Below are 16,220 nucleotides of genomic sequence, written 5' to 3'. Positions count from 1 at the left end.
CTGTGCTGGAGACACAGAGTGGGAGTAGTGGGCGTGGAGGATTATTACAGCCGTGAGTGGGTGCGCCTCGAGGGAAGGCACTCTCAGAGGTGCTGGAGGCTCAGGGCTCCGGCTGAGCCTGGTGGGGAGGCTGGACCAGGGAATTCTTCACCCCTAGACCAGCAAAGATAGGCCACCCTCCAGGTTTCTTGGAGTTCACAGCGAATCAAGACCACACGCTCCTCTGCAGCCATGGCCAGGTGCTTGGTGAGAGGCCCAGGCAGAACCCGGAGCACGGGCCTCTGGGCCTTCCCGCAGCTGTGACAGTTTTTGCATCATGCGATGTTGAAATACCTGTTTACATGCCTTTCTCCTCAGACCAGGACGTCTGGAGGGCAGGAGCCGAGCTTTTCCATCTTTAAAGTCAGTCTCTGACATCCTGTGTTCCATGGATGTTCGCGAAGTTGATGAGTGAATAAATAGCATAGACACGGAATTGATAACCTTTTTCACGGAGGGTAAGTCCAAGGCGGAACCACGATGTGATCCAGGTAGAAAGGCTGCAGTCCTGGCACAGAGCTGCCCATCGCGTGGCACCACCGAGGGTCTCGGGTCCAGCAAAGTGGCATTGAGGTCACCTGTACTTGTAAATATTCCCAAACAAAATAAAGCACAAAATGCTGCTTCTGACACTACTTGACCACCACCGCTTTCTCTTTGCTCCTTGGACCTGACTGAGTCAGGCACAGATTTCTGGAGAATTATTTGGCAATCTGTATCCAAGAAAAATCTTTGTAGCTTCTGACCCAGTAATTCCAATTCCAGGAAGAAAACAATCCAAAATACACACCAAGACTTTATTCCTATAGTAGTGTGTATCACAGTATTACTCATCACAGGAAAAAAAATGGGAACAATCTAAACGTCTAGCATTAGAGAAAAAATTAAACTATGGAATAACTAGTTGAATAGGGAGCAGAACAGAGTTTTCAAAGATGATTAACTTCATGAAAAACATTCACGACATAATGACAGTGAAAAACATGGCAGGAATTAGCCATCACATGATCTCCCGCACACATGTCCACAGAGGTACACGCACAGTCACATATATACATGTAACTTATCTCCTTTATACCTTTTTTTTGTTTTTATAACAAACATATTGTACTAATTTGACTTTAAAAACAAACAACAAAAACTTTCATTTGCGAATACAGGGAAGCATTGGGAACATCTGCTCTTTGTCTTTTAAAATCAGGTTTTCCTCTACTTTTTTCAAAAATTAAAGCTAGCTTTGGGGATGGGGCGATGAAGGGAAGGAAGGTGTGCAGAAGCAGGCAGGGAGGAAAGGGGAAGGAAGTTGTTTCAGGTTGAAAAGAGAAGCTGCAGCAAACATTCTGAGTAACCGAGGCTTGCTGCCCTTGTCACTATAGCTGCGCCTGCAATCTGGGGCCCGAGACACTCCTGAGACTCTTCTGGAGGGGCTCCCATGGCAGTCAAAGGCTGTCTTATAAACATACAACTTAAACAGCAGGGATGATCTCAGAAACATCAAGCTGAGTGAAAAAAGCCACATACTATAGAATTCCATTCAATGAACTTCCAGAATAGACAAAACTAATCTATATATTTTTTAAAAAAATCAATGAAGCATTGTCTCTGGGGGTGGGGACCCAAAGTGACTGGGAAGGGGGGGTGAGGAAACTTGCTGGGGTGATGGTCACATTCGGTAGCTGATAGGAGTTTGGGTTACATGCATCTGTCAAAATCAAGTGAGTGGGGACTTCCCTGGTGGCACAGTGGTTAAAAATCCACCTGCCAATGCAGGGGACACAGGTTCGAGCCCTGGTCCGAGAAGATCCCACATGCCACGGAGCAACTAAGCCCGTGCACCACAACTACTGAGCCTGAGCTCTAGAGCCTGCGAGCCACAACCACTGAGCCCACGTGCCACAACTACTGAAACTCACGCGCCTAGAGCGCATGCTCCACAACAAGAGAAGCCACCACAATGAGAAGCCCACGCACCGCCACGAAGAGTAGCCCCCGCTCGCCGCAACTAGAGAAGGCCCACAGGAAGCAACGAAGACGCAACGCGGCCAAAAATAAATAAATAAATAAATAAATAAATTTTTTAAAAAAAAATCAAAAAAAAAAATCAAGTGACTGTTCACTTCAGATTTGTGCATTTCACTGTAGGTAAATTTTCCAACAAGTGAAAAGGCTGTAAATAAACATCAAGCTCAAGTTAATGCCCTGAGGGCATAAGTATTTCGGGGGTGAAATGCACTGATGTCAACAACTCCCTCTGAAATGCACTTAAAAAGATAGATTGATGGCTGAAGAGAACGAAGGACAGGTGGACAGACAACGTGATAAAGTAAGGTGCAGTATTAGTGGTAGAATCTGGGTGGTGGAGTATATGGGTGTTTTCGATGAAATCCTTCTAACTTGGTTGCATGTTTGAAAATTTCCATAATAAAATGTCAGGGGCAATGCATCCCCCTCCTCCTCTGCACCCAACCCCCTCTGACTCCCTTTCCTCTCCCTCTTTTGGTTCTCCCCCGTCTCATAGGCCCAGACTTGGCAAGAGTATTTTCACCACGTTCCAGGCAAAACCTGGGCTCGGGCAGAGCACGGCCTGCCTGGCTTCTAGCGTGAAAGAAATATTATTCCAACACTTGTCCTCTGAGCCTGTCAGGAAGGGGGGCAGGGGACACCTTGGAGGGGGCAGGGAGTGCCAGCTCCAGCATCCAGGGTGCCAGCTTTCACGGGCCGCCCCACTGCAGATGGCTAAAGGAACGAGGTTGCACAAACACCCGGAGGGAAGTCAAGCAGTGACCACACCGAGGATTTGGAAAGGAAACGCTGACCATCCAGAGGTGCCAAGGGGATTGCTAAACCCGGCTCAGAGCCACGCTGCTTTCCTCGTGGCTGGACTGAGGCCCAGAGAGACGGGGGGCATGGGAGACGATGCACAGGCGCCCGCCCTGGTCCCCAGACGCCCTTTCCTTCCCCCGACACCCCTGGCTGTGCTGCTTCCGCCGCACGTGGGAGCTGCTCTGGTAAATGTGCGGCTTGAGAGGATAAATGGTAATTGACAACACAAGGCGAGGAGGGCCCTTTCCACGTGGACCTGAGCACAAGCTTCCAGAGGATTCTCTGCTCCCCCGTTAAGCGCAAAACAGCTATAGGCCGCTGCGCTCACTCTGGCCTCTTCTATGGGGGCTGCCAACAGCCTTTACCTTGAGCATCCCGGTGTACCATTGCCATGGCATCAATCCCTAGCAGAACCCTAAATGCTTTGCCCACACTGGCACACGGTGTAGAAGCATCCCCATGTCTCCCCAAGTGGGGGTGGGAAAGGGGCACAGGGGGAAGGTGTGTGTAAGGGACCTCAGGGCTCAACCCCAGAGAACCCCGTGCCTCCCATAAGAGAGGTTCCTAATCTTTCCGTGTTAAGATGTCACAAAAACCCACGACTTGCTCGGTCTAAGCTACCATTGTGGACACCAAGTTTTAATTGTTCAAAGCCCTAGGGTTCAGAATCTCAACTCTTGGCCACTTGATGTGACCACTTACCACTTCAGGGGATGTTTTATGTGCTTGGTCATTTATTTATTGAAGTATTACGTAATATCCACTTATTATTGTTTATTGATTTCCGAGAACTCCTGTCACTCCCTCACCTTAAATTCTCACTCTGCTAATTCAGATCACGAGATCAGCAGACACACACGCGGTCTTGTGGAAACATGGCTGGTTTGCTCTTCACCCGGCAGAAGGGAAACACACTCACCTCCTGGGCAGACGTGCCCCCTCCATGCTGCACTCGGTGGGTGGGTGCCGGAACCCCGTGCCTCATCTTGAGTTCAGTTTCTCTCTGGGTTCCTGCTAGCTTATCCCAGGAGCTGCAGGCCCCAGAAACCAGGGCTTGGGCTGCTCTGTCATTTTTCACCGTGCTGACACATTCCACCGAACCTGGTCATTTCTGTGTTTCCGACCCCCAGACCCTACAGTTAACAAAGTGGCCGGCCTCACCAGACTTGTGACATTTGCCGAGATCATCCACACAGCTGGAGCAGAGGTCCAGCCTCATCCTGGCCTTCCCCTCCTTATCAGACTGTCCTGCAGGCTGCTCCGGTGGCTCCCGTGGGCACCCTGTGCTAGGACTGGAGATGTCGCTGTACCAAGACGCCTGCCGCCAGTGTACTCAACCTCCAGCCGCACGTGTCACCATTCAGGCCACCCCAACAGGCTCAAACCCACCACCGTGCTCCCATTCTCTGCTGCCCCGCACCTCCTCCGTGATGACGGACGGCAGGACCCCGCCGGTCTCTGCACAGCACACCTTCTGGGGCTGCAGCCCCAGCTGCCCAGTGTGGTGGGAAACCCCAGTGAGGATCATTCCCTGCCCTTAAGAGACAGTCATGCCGCTCAGAAGTGCTGGCCGGGGCAGTCCACTCTGCCCTGCTCTGTGGAGCTCCCCTCTCTTCTAGTTCACTGAGAAAGCACCTCTTCTCCCTCATCTCACTGCAAAGGCATCCCTGCTGCACCTAGTGGGTGCCATGACTTTTCTAGGGGCTCCTGAGTCAGAGCAGGGAGAGATTGTGGGGGAGGGAGAACGCAGAAGATGCCACCCCTAAATGTGCCACTTTGGCGCGTGGAGTATTTTGAGCTGAAGGCAGTCAAGAGGCAGCAGGCTCAGGAAAAACTTTTACCTCCTCCTAACTGCCTCAAGAAATTTAGATACCGGACAGAGAGACACTACCAGAGACACGTTTTTATCTGAAAGAGCCATCTGTGTGGTAGGGCTGACTTCTGATCCTCAAGCACCTCCTCGTCTCATCTTCCTGTGAGTCCCACTGGCTTCATTTGAAGCCCCAGGCCCCCATTCCTTTCCTTAGATCAGGGCGGCTTATAAGCTTCAACTACCTGACTGCCTTTGGGTCGCATCTTTGTGGGGCTCCTAAATGTATACAGCTAAATTTATTTTTCTCCTGTTAATCTGTCTTATGGCAATTTAATTATTAGACCAGCCAAAGAACCTAGAAGGGTACAAGGAAAAATTTCTTGCCCCTACAGTTATAACTGGGCCTCAGGCAACAGGGTCTCAGAAACACTGAACGTGAATATTCATTACTGATATCATTCTGGATTCCATGCCAGCTCCCTACTGCTCCAGCCCCAAGGCCACAGCGGCTCTAGGATGATGCCTTGATGCCTTGACCACTCCTGGGGGGGTTCCTCTGTGTTTGCTCCAAGGGCCCAGAGGCCTCCTGGTGTTTCTGCTACCATCTCCATAGGTCATCGGTCACTGGGCCACCTTCAGGCACACAGGGTGCAGGTAAGAGAACAGCCTTCCCCTCCACTCCCAGGGCCATGCTCAGGCCCAGACCTGCATGGTCCTGGGCTGGAGGGTCTGGTAGCCCACACAGTACCCAGCTGACCACGTCCTCTCAGTCCGGGGAAAAACAGAACCAATAATTAGGTTAACCCAACAATAGAGGAGGCTCAAAACCCAGATGCACACACTGCATGAGGCCATTTGCAGAAAGTTCAAGGAGAGGCAAAACCCTAGTCCACAGAGACAGATGTGTGCATCACCCAGAGCCAGGGGCGTGCACAGGATTGACCGCAGAGAGGCAGGAGGAAATGTTCTAGAGCTTGGTGGGGCAGCACTACTGGTGTATGCACGTGCTAAAATTCCTCAGTCTGGACACATAAAATGAGGCATTTATTGTATGGGCATCATACCTCATTCAAGTTGATTTTTAAAAATCAAGAAAGGTTTCCAAGCAGTGGACAGAAGACCAGAGCCAGACATGCACCTTCCTGAAGGGACAAGCGGAGCCCTCAGCAGCTGCACCTCCCACATTGGCCAGGTAAGGGTCATCCTCACCCCTCCACCTGCATCCCCCACCCACAGTAGGGTGCACACAGCTGCCAGGGTGAGATTCCAGGTCATACCCCTTCCCTGCTTAAACACCAGCCGCTTTGCTTCCTGTCCCTAGAGCAGGCCAGCCGAGCCCCACCACAGGGCCTTTGCATTGGCTGTTCCCTCTGCCTGATGCTCTCTTCCCTTGTGTCTGCAGGACTTCCTGCCCTTTAGGTAGGTTTCAGCCTAAATGTCTGTCGTCTCAGAGGCATCCCTGACCGGGGTCCATTGGCACCCATCTCTATTTCACCCTTCACTTCGCTTCTAACAGAACCCCTGTAGCTCCCTGATCTTAGTTACTGATCACTGCCCTCCCCCACCACACCCCCTAACGCTGGGCTGGGCAATGCCACAGCCACGCTTGGAGATGAGGCCAGTCTGCACTGACGCCTGCTCTAAGGATAAAATGTACACACACAGAAAGAGTGTAAGGTATGTCATTCACAATTGCTTGTATATGCTGAAATAATATTTTGGATATATTGGGTTAAACAAAAAGTATTGTTTTTAGACGCTTGTTTCTTTTTGCTCTTTTTAATGTGTCGCCTAGCAAATGTAGTTACGCAAGTGTTCGCCTTATGTCTCCATCAGGTAGGGGCTCTACCACCTGGAGTCCCTGGCCCCCGGCTCCCCTGCCCACTCTCCATCTACAGGCCCCAGACGCTCTGGCCAGGGAGAAGCCCCAGAAAGGTGTGCCAGCTGAATAAATAAATGAGTTGTGAGAAGCAGAACCCGATGAGCTTTTCTCAAATAAAGGTTAATTCATTTATGTTTGGCAAAGAAGTTCCCCCAGGACGGGGCGCACACGAGGTCTTCCATCGTCTGCCTCGGAAACTGCAGCCTTGTGCGCCGGGGACTCCTAGACGCGGACAGCCGACGGGGGGACGAGAGACGCCCCTTCCCCCTTTCAGACCAGGAGACAGGGCTCGGGGTTACAAGCATCGCCGGCCTCCAGGAAGTGACACCTTCTGCGAGACCGGGGTGAGTCGGGCTGAGGAGCGCGGGAGTGGGAAAACGGGACTCGGAGAGGACGGCCGGGACTGGCAAGGAGTGAGCGGGCTCGGGCGGGTAGAGAAGCGAGAGGAGGGGCAGGATTGGGGGAGGGGCGGGACTAGGGCGGAGGACAGGGGCGGGCGGGGAGAGAGGGGCGGAAGAGGAGGAGCCAGGCGGGCGGGGGCGCGGCGATCCGGGGCGGCCCAGGGATAAAATCTCGGTGGCTGGCCGGGCTGCGCTCGTGTCATCGGATCGCTCTTCTGCGGAAGCTCCGTCCGCCTCCGAGAGATCATGGCCGGATCCCCGCGCACGCCGCTGCTTCTGCTGGCCGTCCTGGCCCTCGCCCTGGCCCTGGCCGTGAGCCCTGCGGCCGGGCAGGGCCCCAGAAAGAAAGGCCTGGTGGGCGGCCTGATGGAGGCGGACGTCAACGAGAAGGGCGTACAGGAGGCGCTGTCCTTTAAATGAGGCATTTATTGTATGGGCATCATACCTCATTCAAGTTGATTTTTAAAAATCAAGAAAGGTTTCCAAGCAGTGGACAGAAGACCAGAGCCAGACATGCACCTTCCTGAAAGGACAAGCGGAGCCCTCAGCAGCTGCCCCTCCCACATTGGCCAGGTAAGGGTCATCCTCACCCCTCCACCTGCATCCCCCACCCACAGTAGGGTGCACACAGCTGCCAGGGTGAGATTCCAGGTCATACCCCTTCCCTGCTTAAACACCAGCCGCTTTGCTTCCTGTCCCTAGAGCAGGCCAGCCGAGCCCCACCACAGGGCCTTTGCATTGGCTGTTCCCTCTGCCTGATGCTCTCTTCCCTTGTGTCTGCAGGACTTCCTGCCCTTTAGGTAGGTTTCAGCCTAAATGTCTGTCGTCTCAGAGGCATCCCTGACCGGGGTCCATTGGCACCCATCTCTATTTCACCCTTCACTTCGCTTCTAACAGAACCCCTGTAGCTCCCTGATCTTAGTTACTGATCACTGCCCTCCCCCACCACACCCCCTAACGCTGGGCTGGGCAATGCCACAGCCACGCTTGGAGATGAGGCCAGTCTGCACTGACGCCTGCTCTAAGGATAAAATGTACACACACAGAAAGAGTGTAAGGTATGTCATTCACAATTGCTTGTATATGCTGAAATAATATTTTGGATATATTGGGTTAAACAAAAAGTATTGTTTTTAGACGCTTGTTTCTTTTTGCTCTTTTTAATGTGTCGCCTAGCAAATGTAGTTACGCAAGTGTTCGCCTTATGTCTCCATCAGGTAGGGGCTCTACCACCTGGAGTCCCTGGCCCCCGGCTCCCCTGCCCACTCTCCATCTACAGGCCCCAGACGCTCTGGCCAGGGAGAAGCCCCAGAAAGGTGTGCCAGCTGAATAAATAAATGAGTTGTGAGAAGCAGAACCCGATGAGCTTTTCTCAAATAAAGGTTAATTCATTTATGTTTGGCAAAGAAGTTCCCCCAGGACGGGGCGCACACGAGGTCTTCCATCGTCTGCCTCGGAAACTGCAGCCTTGTGCGCCGGGGACTCCTAGACGCGGACAGCCGACGGGGGGACGAGAGACGCCCCTTCCCCCTTTCAGACCAGGAGACAGGGCTCGGGGTTACAAGCATCGCCGGCCTCCAGGAAGTGACACCTTCTGCGAGACCGGGGTGAGTCGGGCTGAGGAGCGCGGGAGTGGGAAAACGGGACTCGGAGAGGACGGCCGGGACTGGCAAGGAGTGAGCGGGCTCGGGCGGGTAGAGAAGCGAGAGGAGGGGCAGGATTGGGGGAGGGGCGGGACTAGGGCGGAGGACAGGGGCGGGCGGGGAGAGAGGGGCGGAAGAGGAGGAGCCAGGCGGGCGGGGGCGCGGCGATCCGGGGCGGCCCAGGGATAAAATCTCGGTGGCTGGCCGGGCTGCGCTCGTGTCATCGGATCGCTCTTCTGCGGAAGCTCCGTCCGCCTCCGAGAGATCATGGCCGGATCCCCGCGCACGCCGCTGCTTCTGCTGGCCGTCCTGGCCCTCGCCCTGGCCCTGGCCGTGAGCCCTGCGGCCGGGCAGGGCCCCAGAAAGAAAGGCCTGGTGGGCGGCCTGATGGAGGCGGACGTCAACGAGAAGGGCGTACAGGAGGCGCTGTCCTTTGCCATCAAAGAGTACAACAAGCAAAGCAACGACGCCTATCAGAGCCGCGCGGTGCGCGTAGTGCGCGCCTTCAAGCAGGTGCGTCCCGTCTGGGAGGGGGCGCGGGGCCTGGGGTGCAGGGGCCGGGGAGGGAACGCGGAGCCCCGGGTGCAGGGGCCGGGGAGGGGGCACAGGGCCGGGATGCGGGGGCCGGGGAGGGGGCGCGGAGCCCCGGGTGCAGGGGCCGGGGGTGCCGGGCCAAGCTACAAGGCAGGGGCGCCGGGGCCGGGCGGCCCTGAATGCGGGAGGCCGGCCCCCGAGAGGGCGTGGCCTGCGCGGTCACCAGCCCCGTCCCCCCAGCTCTCGGGAGGGCAGCCCCCAGCCCCTTGAGGCCCCGGGGATCGCAAAGGACGCGGACGGACTTCTCACCCCGGCGCAGCCCCCGGCCTTTTCCGGCTCCCGCAGCCCTTCGCGGGACCGGCCGGCCCTCTGGGTCGGCGCTTGGGTCAGGGCCCAGCCTCCTGGGACCCGGGGGCTTGGCGCGAGATGTCAACTAAATGACCCCAGGCGAGGTAAAAACAGACCCACACCTGTCTGCCCTCCTGGCTCTGCCACTGAATGCCCTTAAGCACTTTTTCCTTTTAACTTTTTATTTTGACATAATTTCAGACTTACAAAGCAGTAGCAAAAATAGCACATAGAATCACTGTAGATTCTTCACCCAGATTCTTCAAACGTTAAAAAGTTGCCGTAGTTGCTTGATCCACCTCATCCCCATGTACATGTGTGTAGGGATGTATATATGCATTTATCTTTCTGAACCCTTTGAAGGTAAACACTTCTGTGTATATTTCCTAAAAACAAGGGCATTTTCTCCCATAACCACAATACAGTTTTGAAAATCAGGACTTTTTAATACACAGGCCTTATTCAGATGCCGCTGATCATCCCACTGTGTCCTTTATAGCCAAGGACACTCCCAGGCCACACGATGCAGCCACTGTCCTGCAGCCCCTTTTACTCTGGAGCAGCCCCTGGGCTGTCTCATGACCTTGGCGTTGTTTCTGAAGGGTCCAGCCAGTTGTGGCTCAGACTGTAGGTGGGTTTGGGCTGGCCTGATGTTTCCTCGAGATGAGCGAGCCTCGGGTCACACAGAAGAGGCATGCTCCCCTCTGAGCCTCCTGTCAGCAGATGCCACTAAACGTACCTGGCCACCGTGTTGTCGTGTAGTGGCATTGGGGACAGACACTCTGAACATCCTCCAGAGCACCCGGAGGTTATCAGCAAACACACAAGTCTGTGAGTTGGCCCGTGGTGTCCAGTGTGTCCCAGAGCAGGGGCTCTGGCATAAGAATACAAAGCTTCCTGGACCGTCGCTTCTGCCTGCAGGTCACATCCATGGGAGCAGCCTCTGGGCTGTGACATGTCACTCCCACCCTGAGATGGGCACACGGTCGCTGACAGCCTGACCTCTGCCTCTGCCAGCCTGCCTGGGGTTCTGGCCAGATAAGGAGCCCATTGTCAGAGTTGAGAAGAGGGCAGGAGGGAGAGTTAGGACGGGCTACAGGGCCTTGTGCTGGTCCTTGAAGGAAGGCTAGAATTTAGACCATCTGGCCTACATCCCATTGGAGAGCAGGACACAGCCACACAGCCCCGAGAGTGTGGTCCTGCTGCCAGCCATAGGGCTCCCTGCCACCTTCTCTTGAAACTTCAGAAGATGGGTCAAGACCAGACCCATTTCTCCTTCTGCAGCAGTGGACTGGTGCTGTCCCCTTTGGCTAGTACCTCTCCATTCACCAGGTCCCCTCCAGCCTGCTCCTCTCCAGTGTGACACTAGCTCACTGGCCACATGGGGAAGCTGACAGCAGAGGGATCATGGGTCTACCAGGTGGGGTCTGGAGCCTGGTCCCTGGCCCCTCATTCCGTGTTTCTCCAGGTTCTAACGAGGCATGTCTGGGATACCTGTGTGAAGCCAGAGTTCGCTTTTTTTTTTTTTTGCGGTACGCGGGCCTCTCACTGTTGTGGCCTCTCCCGTTGCGGAGCACAGGCTCCGGACGCGCAGGCTCAGCGGCCATGGCTCACGGGCCCAGCCGCTCCGCGGCATGTGGGATCTTCCCGGACCAGGGCACGAACCCGTGTCCCCTGCATCGGCAGATGGACTCTCAACCACTGCGCCACCAGGGAAGCCCCCTAGAGTTCACTTCTATTCTGTAATCTCAAGTGTGAAAGGCACGCAATATATGACACACTTGAGAAATATTCCCGTCAAAAATCACACCTAAGAGGAAGGCATTCCAGGCAGTCTTTTATTGGCCTAACGTCCGCGAACGTGAAGCTCTCATTTTCTTCTGTTCTGGGAGGGAATAAATAAACCTGAGCTACATGCAGGGAATGGGACGCTGTGGGCTCCACCCTGGGGACTGGAGTTCAGCGTAAGTGTAATCACCAGGCAACAGCCTTCCTGCAGATGCAGTGTGAACTCCGACACAGGGCCACCACCTTGCGCTCAGTCCCCTCCCTGGCTCTGGGCGCTGGCCAGTTGCTTGCCTGTACCCTGGCTGGCTCCTCGGAGCTGTGCCTTCTGTTCCTGGACCCAGTTGGAGTGTTGGTCCCTGGCTTCCCCCTCTGTGTTCCTGTGGGAGATGCCTTGCTGGAGCAGCTGGTAAACAAGTTCCAGGGAGGGCCTGGGGCGCAGCTGCCATCAGGAGGCTGCTGTGCTTCCTGGGTGTGGCTCTGGCAGCCTGTGAAGGGTGGGGGAGGCGGTGGGAAGAAGGTAACCACGTGTGCCTGTGTGTGTGCAGCCGGCAGGTTTTGTGAGTGTGTGTGTTCTCTGCGTGTCCAGGTTGTGTACGGGATGAACTACTTCTTGGACGTGGAGGTTGGCCGAACCACGTGTACAAAGTCCCAGGCCAACTTGGACAACTGTCCTTTCCATGACCAGCCACACCTGAAAAATGTACGTGCCTGATGGGAGCAGGGGTTGGGGGTGCCCATGGGGGCGCATCGTGGGTGCCTGCCAGGGCTGTGAGGGGAAGGATATGTGTGTGCACGTGACTGCTCTGGATTTATGGGGCTTTAGCCGGGGAATTGGGGCACCGTCTGCTTTGGGGATTGTTGCCTGCGGAATGGAGGACCCAGCTGCGGGTGTTTGCTGGGAAGGGAGAAAGGGCCCTTTAATCCCAGCCTCGCGCCCCCATCCCCGGGCAGATTAGAGGGAATTGGAGGCCTGTAACCGGCCCACCATACCACCTGCTCACCAAAGGCCAGACTCTCCCAGGGGCTTGGCTCCTTCTCAGGGGTCTCGGCCTCGGGGAGGGCTGCACTCCTTTGTCACCCTTCCCGGGCCCCACCTCTGCAGGGGGTTTCCTGAACCTGGGTCCCAGCCCCTGGGTCCTCCCCTCTGGTCCTGTCTCAGTGCCAGCCCGCTGGGGGAGGGGGCTGGGGCCAGTGCACTTTCCTCTTTAACTGTAACCCTGACCGACCATCCCTCTCTTCCCTTTCTCAGCAAAAGCTGTGCACCTTCCACGTTCACGTCGTCCCCTGGATGAACACCTTCGCCCTGGTGAAATTCAGCTGCCAGGATGAATAGGGGACTGGGCATCAGTCAGGCTGCTGATTGCCTCTCACTCACGCCCCCCCAGAGCGCTCACACCTCCCTCCGATGGGTGACCCGCCTGGTGGATGTGCCCTCCGTGTGCCGTCCCAGCAGACACACAGCGAAGACTCCTTGGGCATTTTTTGAACTGCTAAGGGGCTCTAACTCATTTCTTTCTTCTAATTGCTTTCCAAGTGAACCAAATGCCCTTGCTCTGCTCTTTTACGCAATAAAAAAGTAACAGCAGCTACTCCTTGAGTTGCTCACTGTCTCGGGCGGTGCAGCGGGAAGGATCTAGGCAGTTACTTTATGGAGGCACCCCGTCTCGCTGGCTCTGAGGGCAGGCCATGGGGAGGGGCGGAGAGCGGGCATGGCAGGGGAGCTGGGCCTTCAGCTCTGGTACTCCTGATAATCAGACAAGGGAGAGGAGCGGGGACCTAAGCTGCTGACCCCGGAGGCTCAGCTGCTGTGTTTGCAAATGAGTCAGACTGTGTGCTGGGGCTGGACAGGAGGCTGGAGAGGTGATGGAGCCCGAGACCTGGGTCACCCTCCGAGGGGCTGCACGCGTGCTGAGCTGATCAGACTCCTGGGATGACTCTCACCGGTCACGTTCTGTAGAAGCAAAATAATGATTTAATGTCTACCTCTTCCCACAAACAACTTTGGGTACCTACGAAGAAACAGACCAAAAGTATGTGTAACTGATGGAGTGAGGGAATACTGATCAGAATCAAGGTCAAACAAGGTCAGAATTGGGATTCAATAGAATGAGAGCAGGCCTTTTCTGATACATCTCGGGAGCCGTGGAATCTATAAGGATTTTACGGATTTACACCCCTCCTGCTCTTCTCTGGGCTCCTAGATAAAATGGGTCTTAGCGCAGAACTCCAAGTAAGGGGTGTAGAACTTAAGACACATAGTGGGCCTTCTTCTTTTCCTAAGGACTGTATAATTAATAGGCAATGTCACCTCTTAGTGTCACCATCGTTCTGCAGCAGAGTGGATATTTAGTGCCCCAAACTGGGAACAACCCCGCTCCCTGCACTGTCCTCGCGTTGACCATTCGCTCCTGAGGGTGACGCTTCCTCTGTGTTCCCAGATGCCCACCATGCTCAGGTCAGCGTTGCCCAGCCCTCCTGTTGCGTTGCAGTGACCACAGAAGGCGAAGTGACAGAGGGAACTCACCCAGATGACTCCAAGGCTGGCACCCCAGGTGCCACAGCTGCACCTGCAAAGCTAGAACCGGGACTCCAGGAAGAGGGTGGGGACTGTCCCCTTCCACCTGCCGCCCCCTGACTCACTGGGCCCCGAGGGCTCCCCCCCGCCCGCCGCCCCCCATCTCTGTCTTCACCGAGCGCATGGCAGAGCCTTCTCACCCCAGACTTGACTTAACAGAAGGGCTTTGGGATTCAAGGAGTGAGGCGCTGTCTGCAGGCCTGGCACTGGCCAGGTTTGGACCTGGGGCTGGGCCCTGCAGGGGGTCCTGGGACTTGTGGACACAGAAGTGGTGGCCTGGGGCAAAGGCCTCCCTGCAGAGACTCTCCTCCTGGGTGGAAAATCTTGCCTTTCCACAGGCAGCCAGCAGCTAGGCTGATTTCCCATAAAGTCATCCCTTTGTGATGCTTCCAATGCCCTGTTCCTTGTGGAAGTCTGGGCAGCTGCGTCGGGGTGTGCTTTGCTTGGCTCACCTGCTTCTCCCACCCCCCAGCCCCTGCTTCCGCAGCCCACACTGCAGGGTTCAGGTCGGTGCCACCCCAGGTGGGACAGGGGGTGGGACAGTGTGACGGGGAGGCCTCACTCACCAGGAGGTCACCCAGACCGGTGTGTCTAGGTAGGAAGCACAGCCCCTGAAACTTTCATCTGCACAGTTGTACTTTTATGCTTGTTTATTTTAAACGTAAATATAAGTGTGGTTAAAAAGCAGAATTCAACTGAGTGAATTTGAAGGTCTTGGATTTATCCAATGGCTCATGAATGTGGCAGCATCTCATAGAGGGACCTGAAGGGCACGCAGAGGAGCCCTAGAGCATGGAAGTTGCTATAGAAAGGAGAGTGGGTGAGGAAGTCAGCCAAAGAAAAGGGTTATTTTGGGCCTAGACATCTTTGGGAGGAAGGGGAGCGGGAAAGGCATGGGTTTTACTGTGCAGGCTGCCTCTTCTTCCTCTGGGGATGGGGAGGCCCCACATGACAGGTGACCTCATTGTGCTGAGCAGAAAATCCCATGCTGTTAAGATGACATTTCTGGGGAAGGTCAAGACTGCACTTAGGTGAGGTGTTAAATCTAGGTTTTGTATCCTGGGCTTTAGCACATGTGACGCCACTGGGGGGCTGTGGGTTTTCTCTTTGGGTATAACTGAAGTGAAACTATTCATATAAATAGATTTAGCACAAGGCGTGGCTCTGGATGAACGCTCATTGATCTAACTACATTTTATAGTGGTTTAAAACGTTGACACTCCTTGCATTGAGAGGTGGGGTCTGTAAGCTGCCTCTTCACTCTAGGTGGGCTTGTGACTCCTTCAACGGAAAACTGCAGAAGAAGTGGCCCTGTGACCTTCAAGCTGCAGAGAAAGCTTCCTTCCCCCAGCTCCCTCAGACACTTGCCCTGGGGGAAGCCATGTGGAGAGGCCCCCGGGGTGCCCACCAGACGGCCCCAGAGGCGCTCCCGGCCAAAGCCGGCATCACCGGCTGCCAGGTGAGTGGGCCACCATGGATGTCCAGCCCACCTGGACATCCAGCCCCGGCTGTCACCTGATTGCAGTCACATGACAGTCCCAAGCAAGAGAAAATGGCTGTTGTACCGCACCTCCTAGTGTTCGAGGGATGTGTCACATGGCAGTGGGTCTGGGGCAGGTGTGTGTGGAGAGACAGGCACAGAAGGGGTGATGCCCAGGGAGGCTGGGCGAATGTCCCACTGGCCACGTGACCTCCAGCTCCCGCTTCTGGGGTGGAGGGAGGGGTAGTAGAGCTCCTTCCTTGTGGGGTCGCGGGAATCCCATGTGTTCATGTCTGTAAACACCTAGAACAGTGCACAACACATGAAGCCACTGAAGTCTGTCACATAAATGCATCTCATGTCGCCAGTCAGAATGTCAACAAACTTTAGTTTTAGGTGGTGTCTTACTAGAGTCTAATGTCATTTTTTCAAATGAGGTGATTAGCCTTTTTTTTTCCATTGAATTTTCCAAGAACTGCTTCAAAAGATGAGGCTTTTCGTTCCCACAGCATAGGGCGTCACTTTCTGTATCTCAGTGCTAAATCTAGCTAGGTTCATTTTTCTGTGCCAACTACTCCATTTTAATACAATGTTTTCATATCCACTGGGTAAGAGCCATCCTCTTTATTCTTTTCTAAATTTTATTTCCAAATATGTTGTATTTATTTATTTCTAAATATGTTTTTTTTTTTTCTTTGGTATGTGGGCCTCTCACTGTTGTGACCTCTCCCGTTGCGGAGCACAGGCTCCGGACGCGCAGGCCCAGCGGCCATGGTTCACGGGCCCAGCCACTCCACCGCATGTGGGATCCTCCCGGACCGGGGCATGAACCCGTGTCCCCCACATCGGCAGGCGGACTCTCAACCACCGCGCCACCAGGGAAGCCCCAAATAA

The 16,220-nt window shown here is 54.8% G+C and overlaps 2 protein-coding genes across 2 annotated transcripts in view; both read left to right on the top strand.

The window, feature by feature from the left end:
* Positions 1-8,792: 8,792 nt before the first annotated feature.
* LOC102994383 (cystatin-C) lies at positions 8,793-12,860 on the top strand. The gene is made up of 3 exons (XM_007100501.4): positions 8,793-9,114; positions 11,858-11,971; positions 12,521-12,860. The coding sequence occupies exons 1-3, from the start codon at positions 8,869-8,871 to the stop codon at positions 12,602-12,604; spliced, it is 444 nt and encodes a 147-aa protein (XP_007100563.1). The 5' UTR covers positions 8,793-8,868; the 3' UTR covers positions 12,605-12,860.
* A 120-nt stretch (positions 12,861-12,980) lies between these two features.
* LOC114487540 (uncharacterized) overlaps positions 12,981-16,220 on the top strand; it is a 13,253-nt gene continuing 10,013 nt past the window's right edge. The window contains exons 1-2 of the mRNA XM_028498005.2: positions 12,981-13,009; positions 15,113-15,305. Of these exons, the coding sequence (XP_028353806.1) occupies positions 12,981-13,009; positions 15,113-15,305 (222 nt within the window). The remainder of the gene's footprint in view (positions 13,010-15,112; positions 15,306-16,220) is intronic.

Source organism: Physeter macrocephalus, chromosome 14 (assembly GCF_002837175.3).
Source record: "Physeter macrocephalus isolate SW-GA chromosome 14, ASM283717v5, whole genome shotgun sequence".
Taxonomy (NCBI): Eukaryota; Metazoa; Chordata; class Mammalia; order Artiodactyla; family Physeteridae; genus Physeter; species Physeter macrocephalus.
The sequence above is the reverse complement of the archived record's forward strand: the minus strand, read 5'-3'. Positions and strand labels throughout refer to the sequence as shown.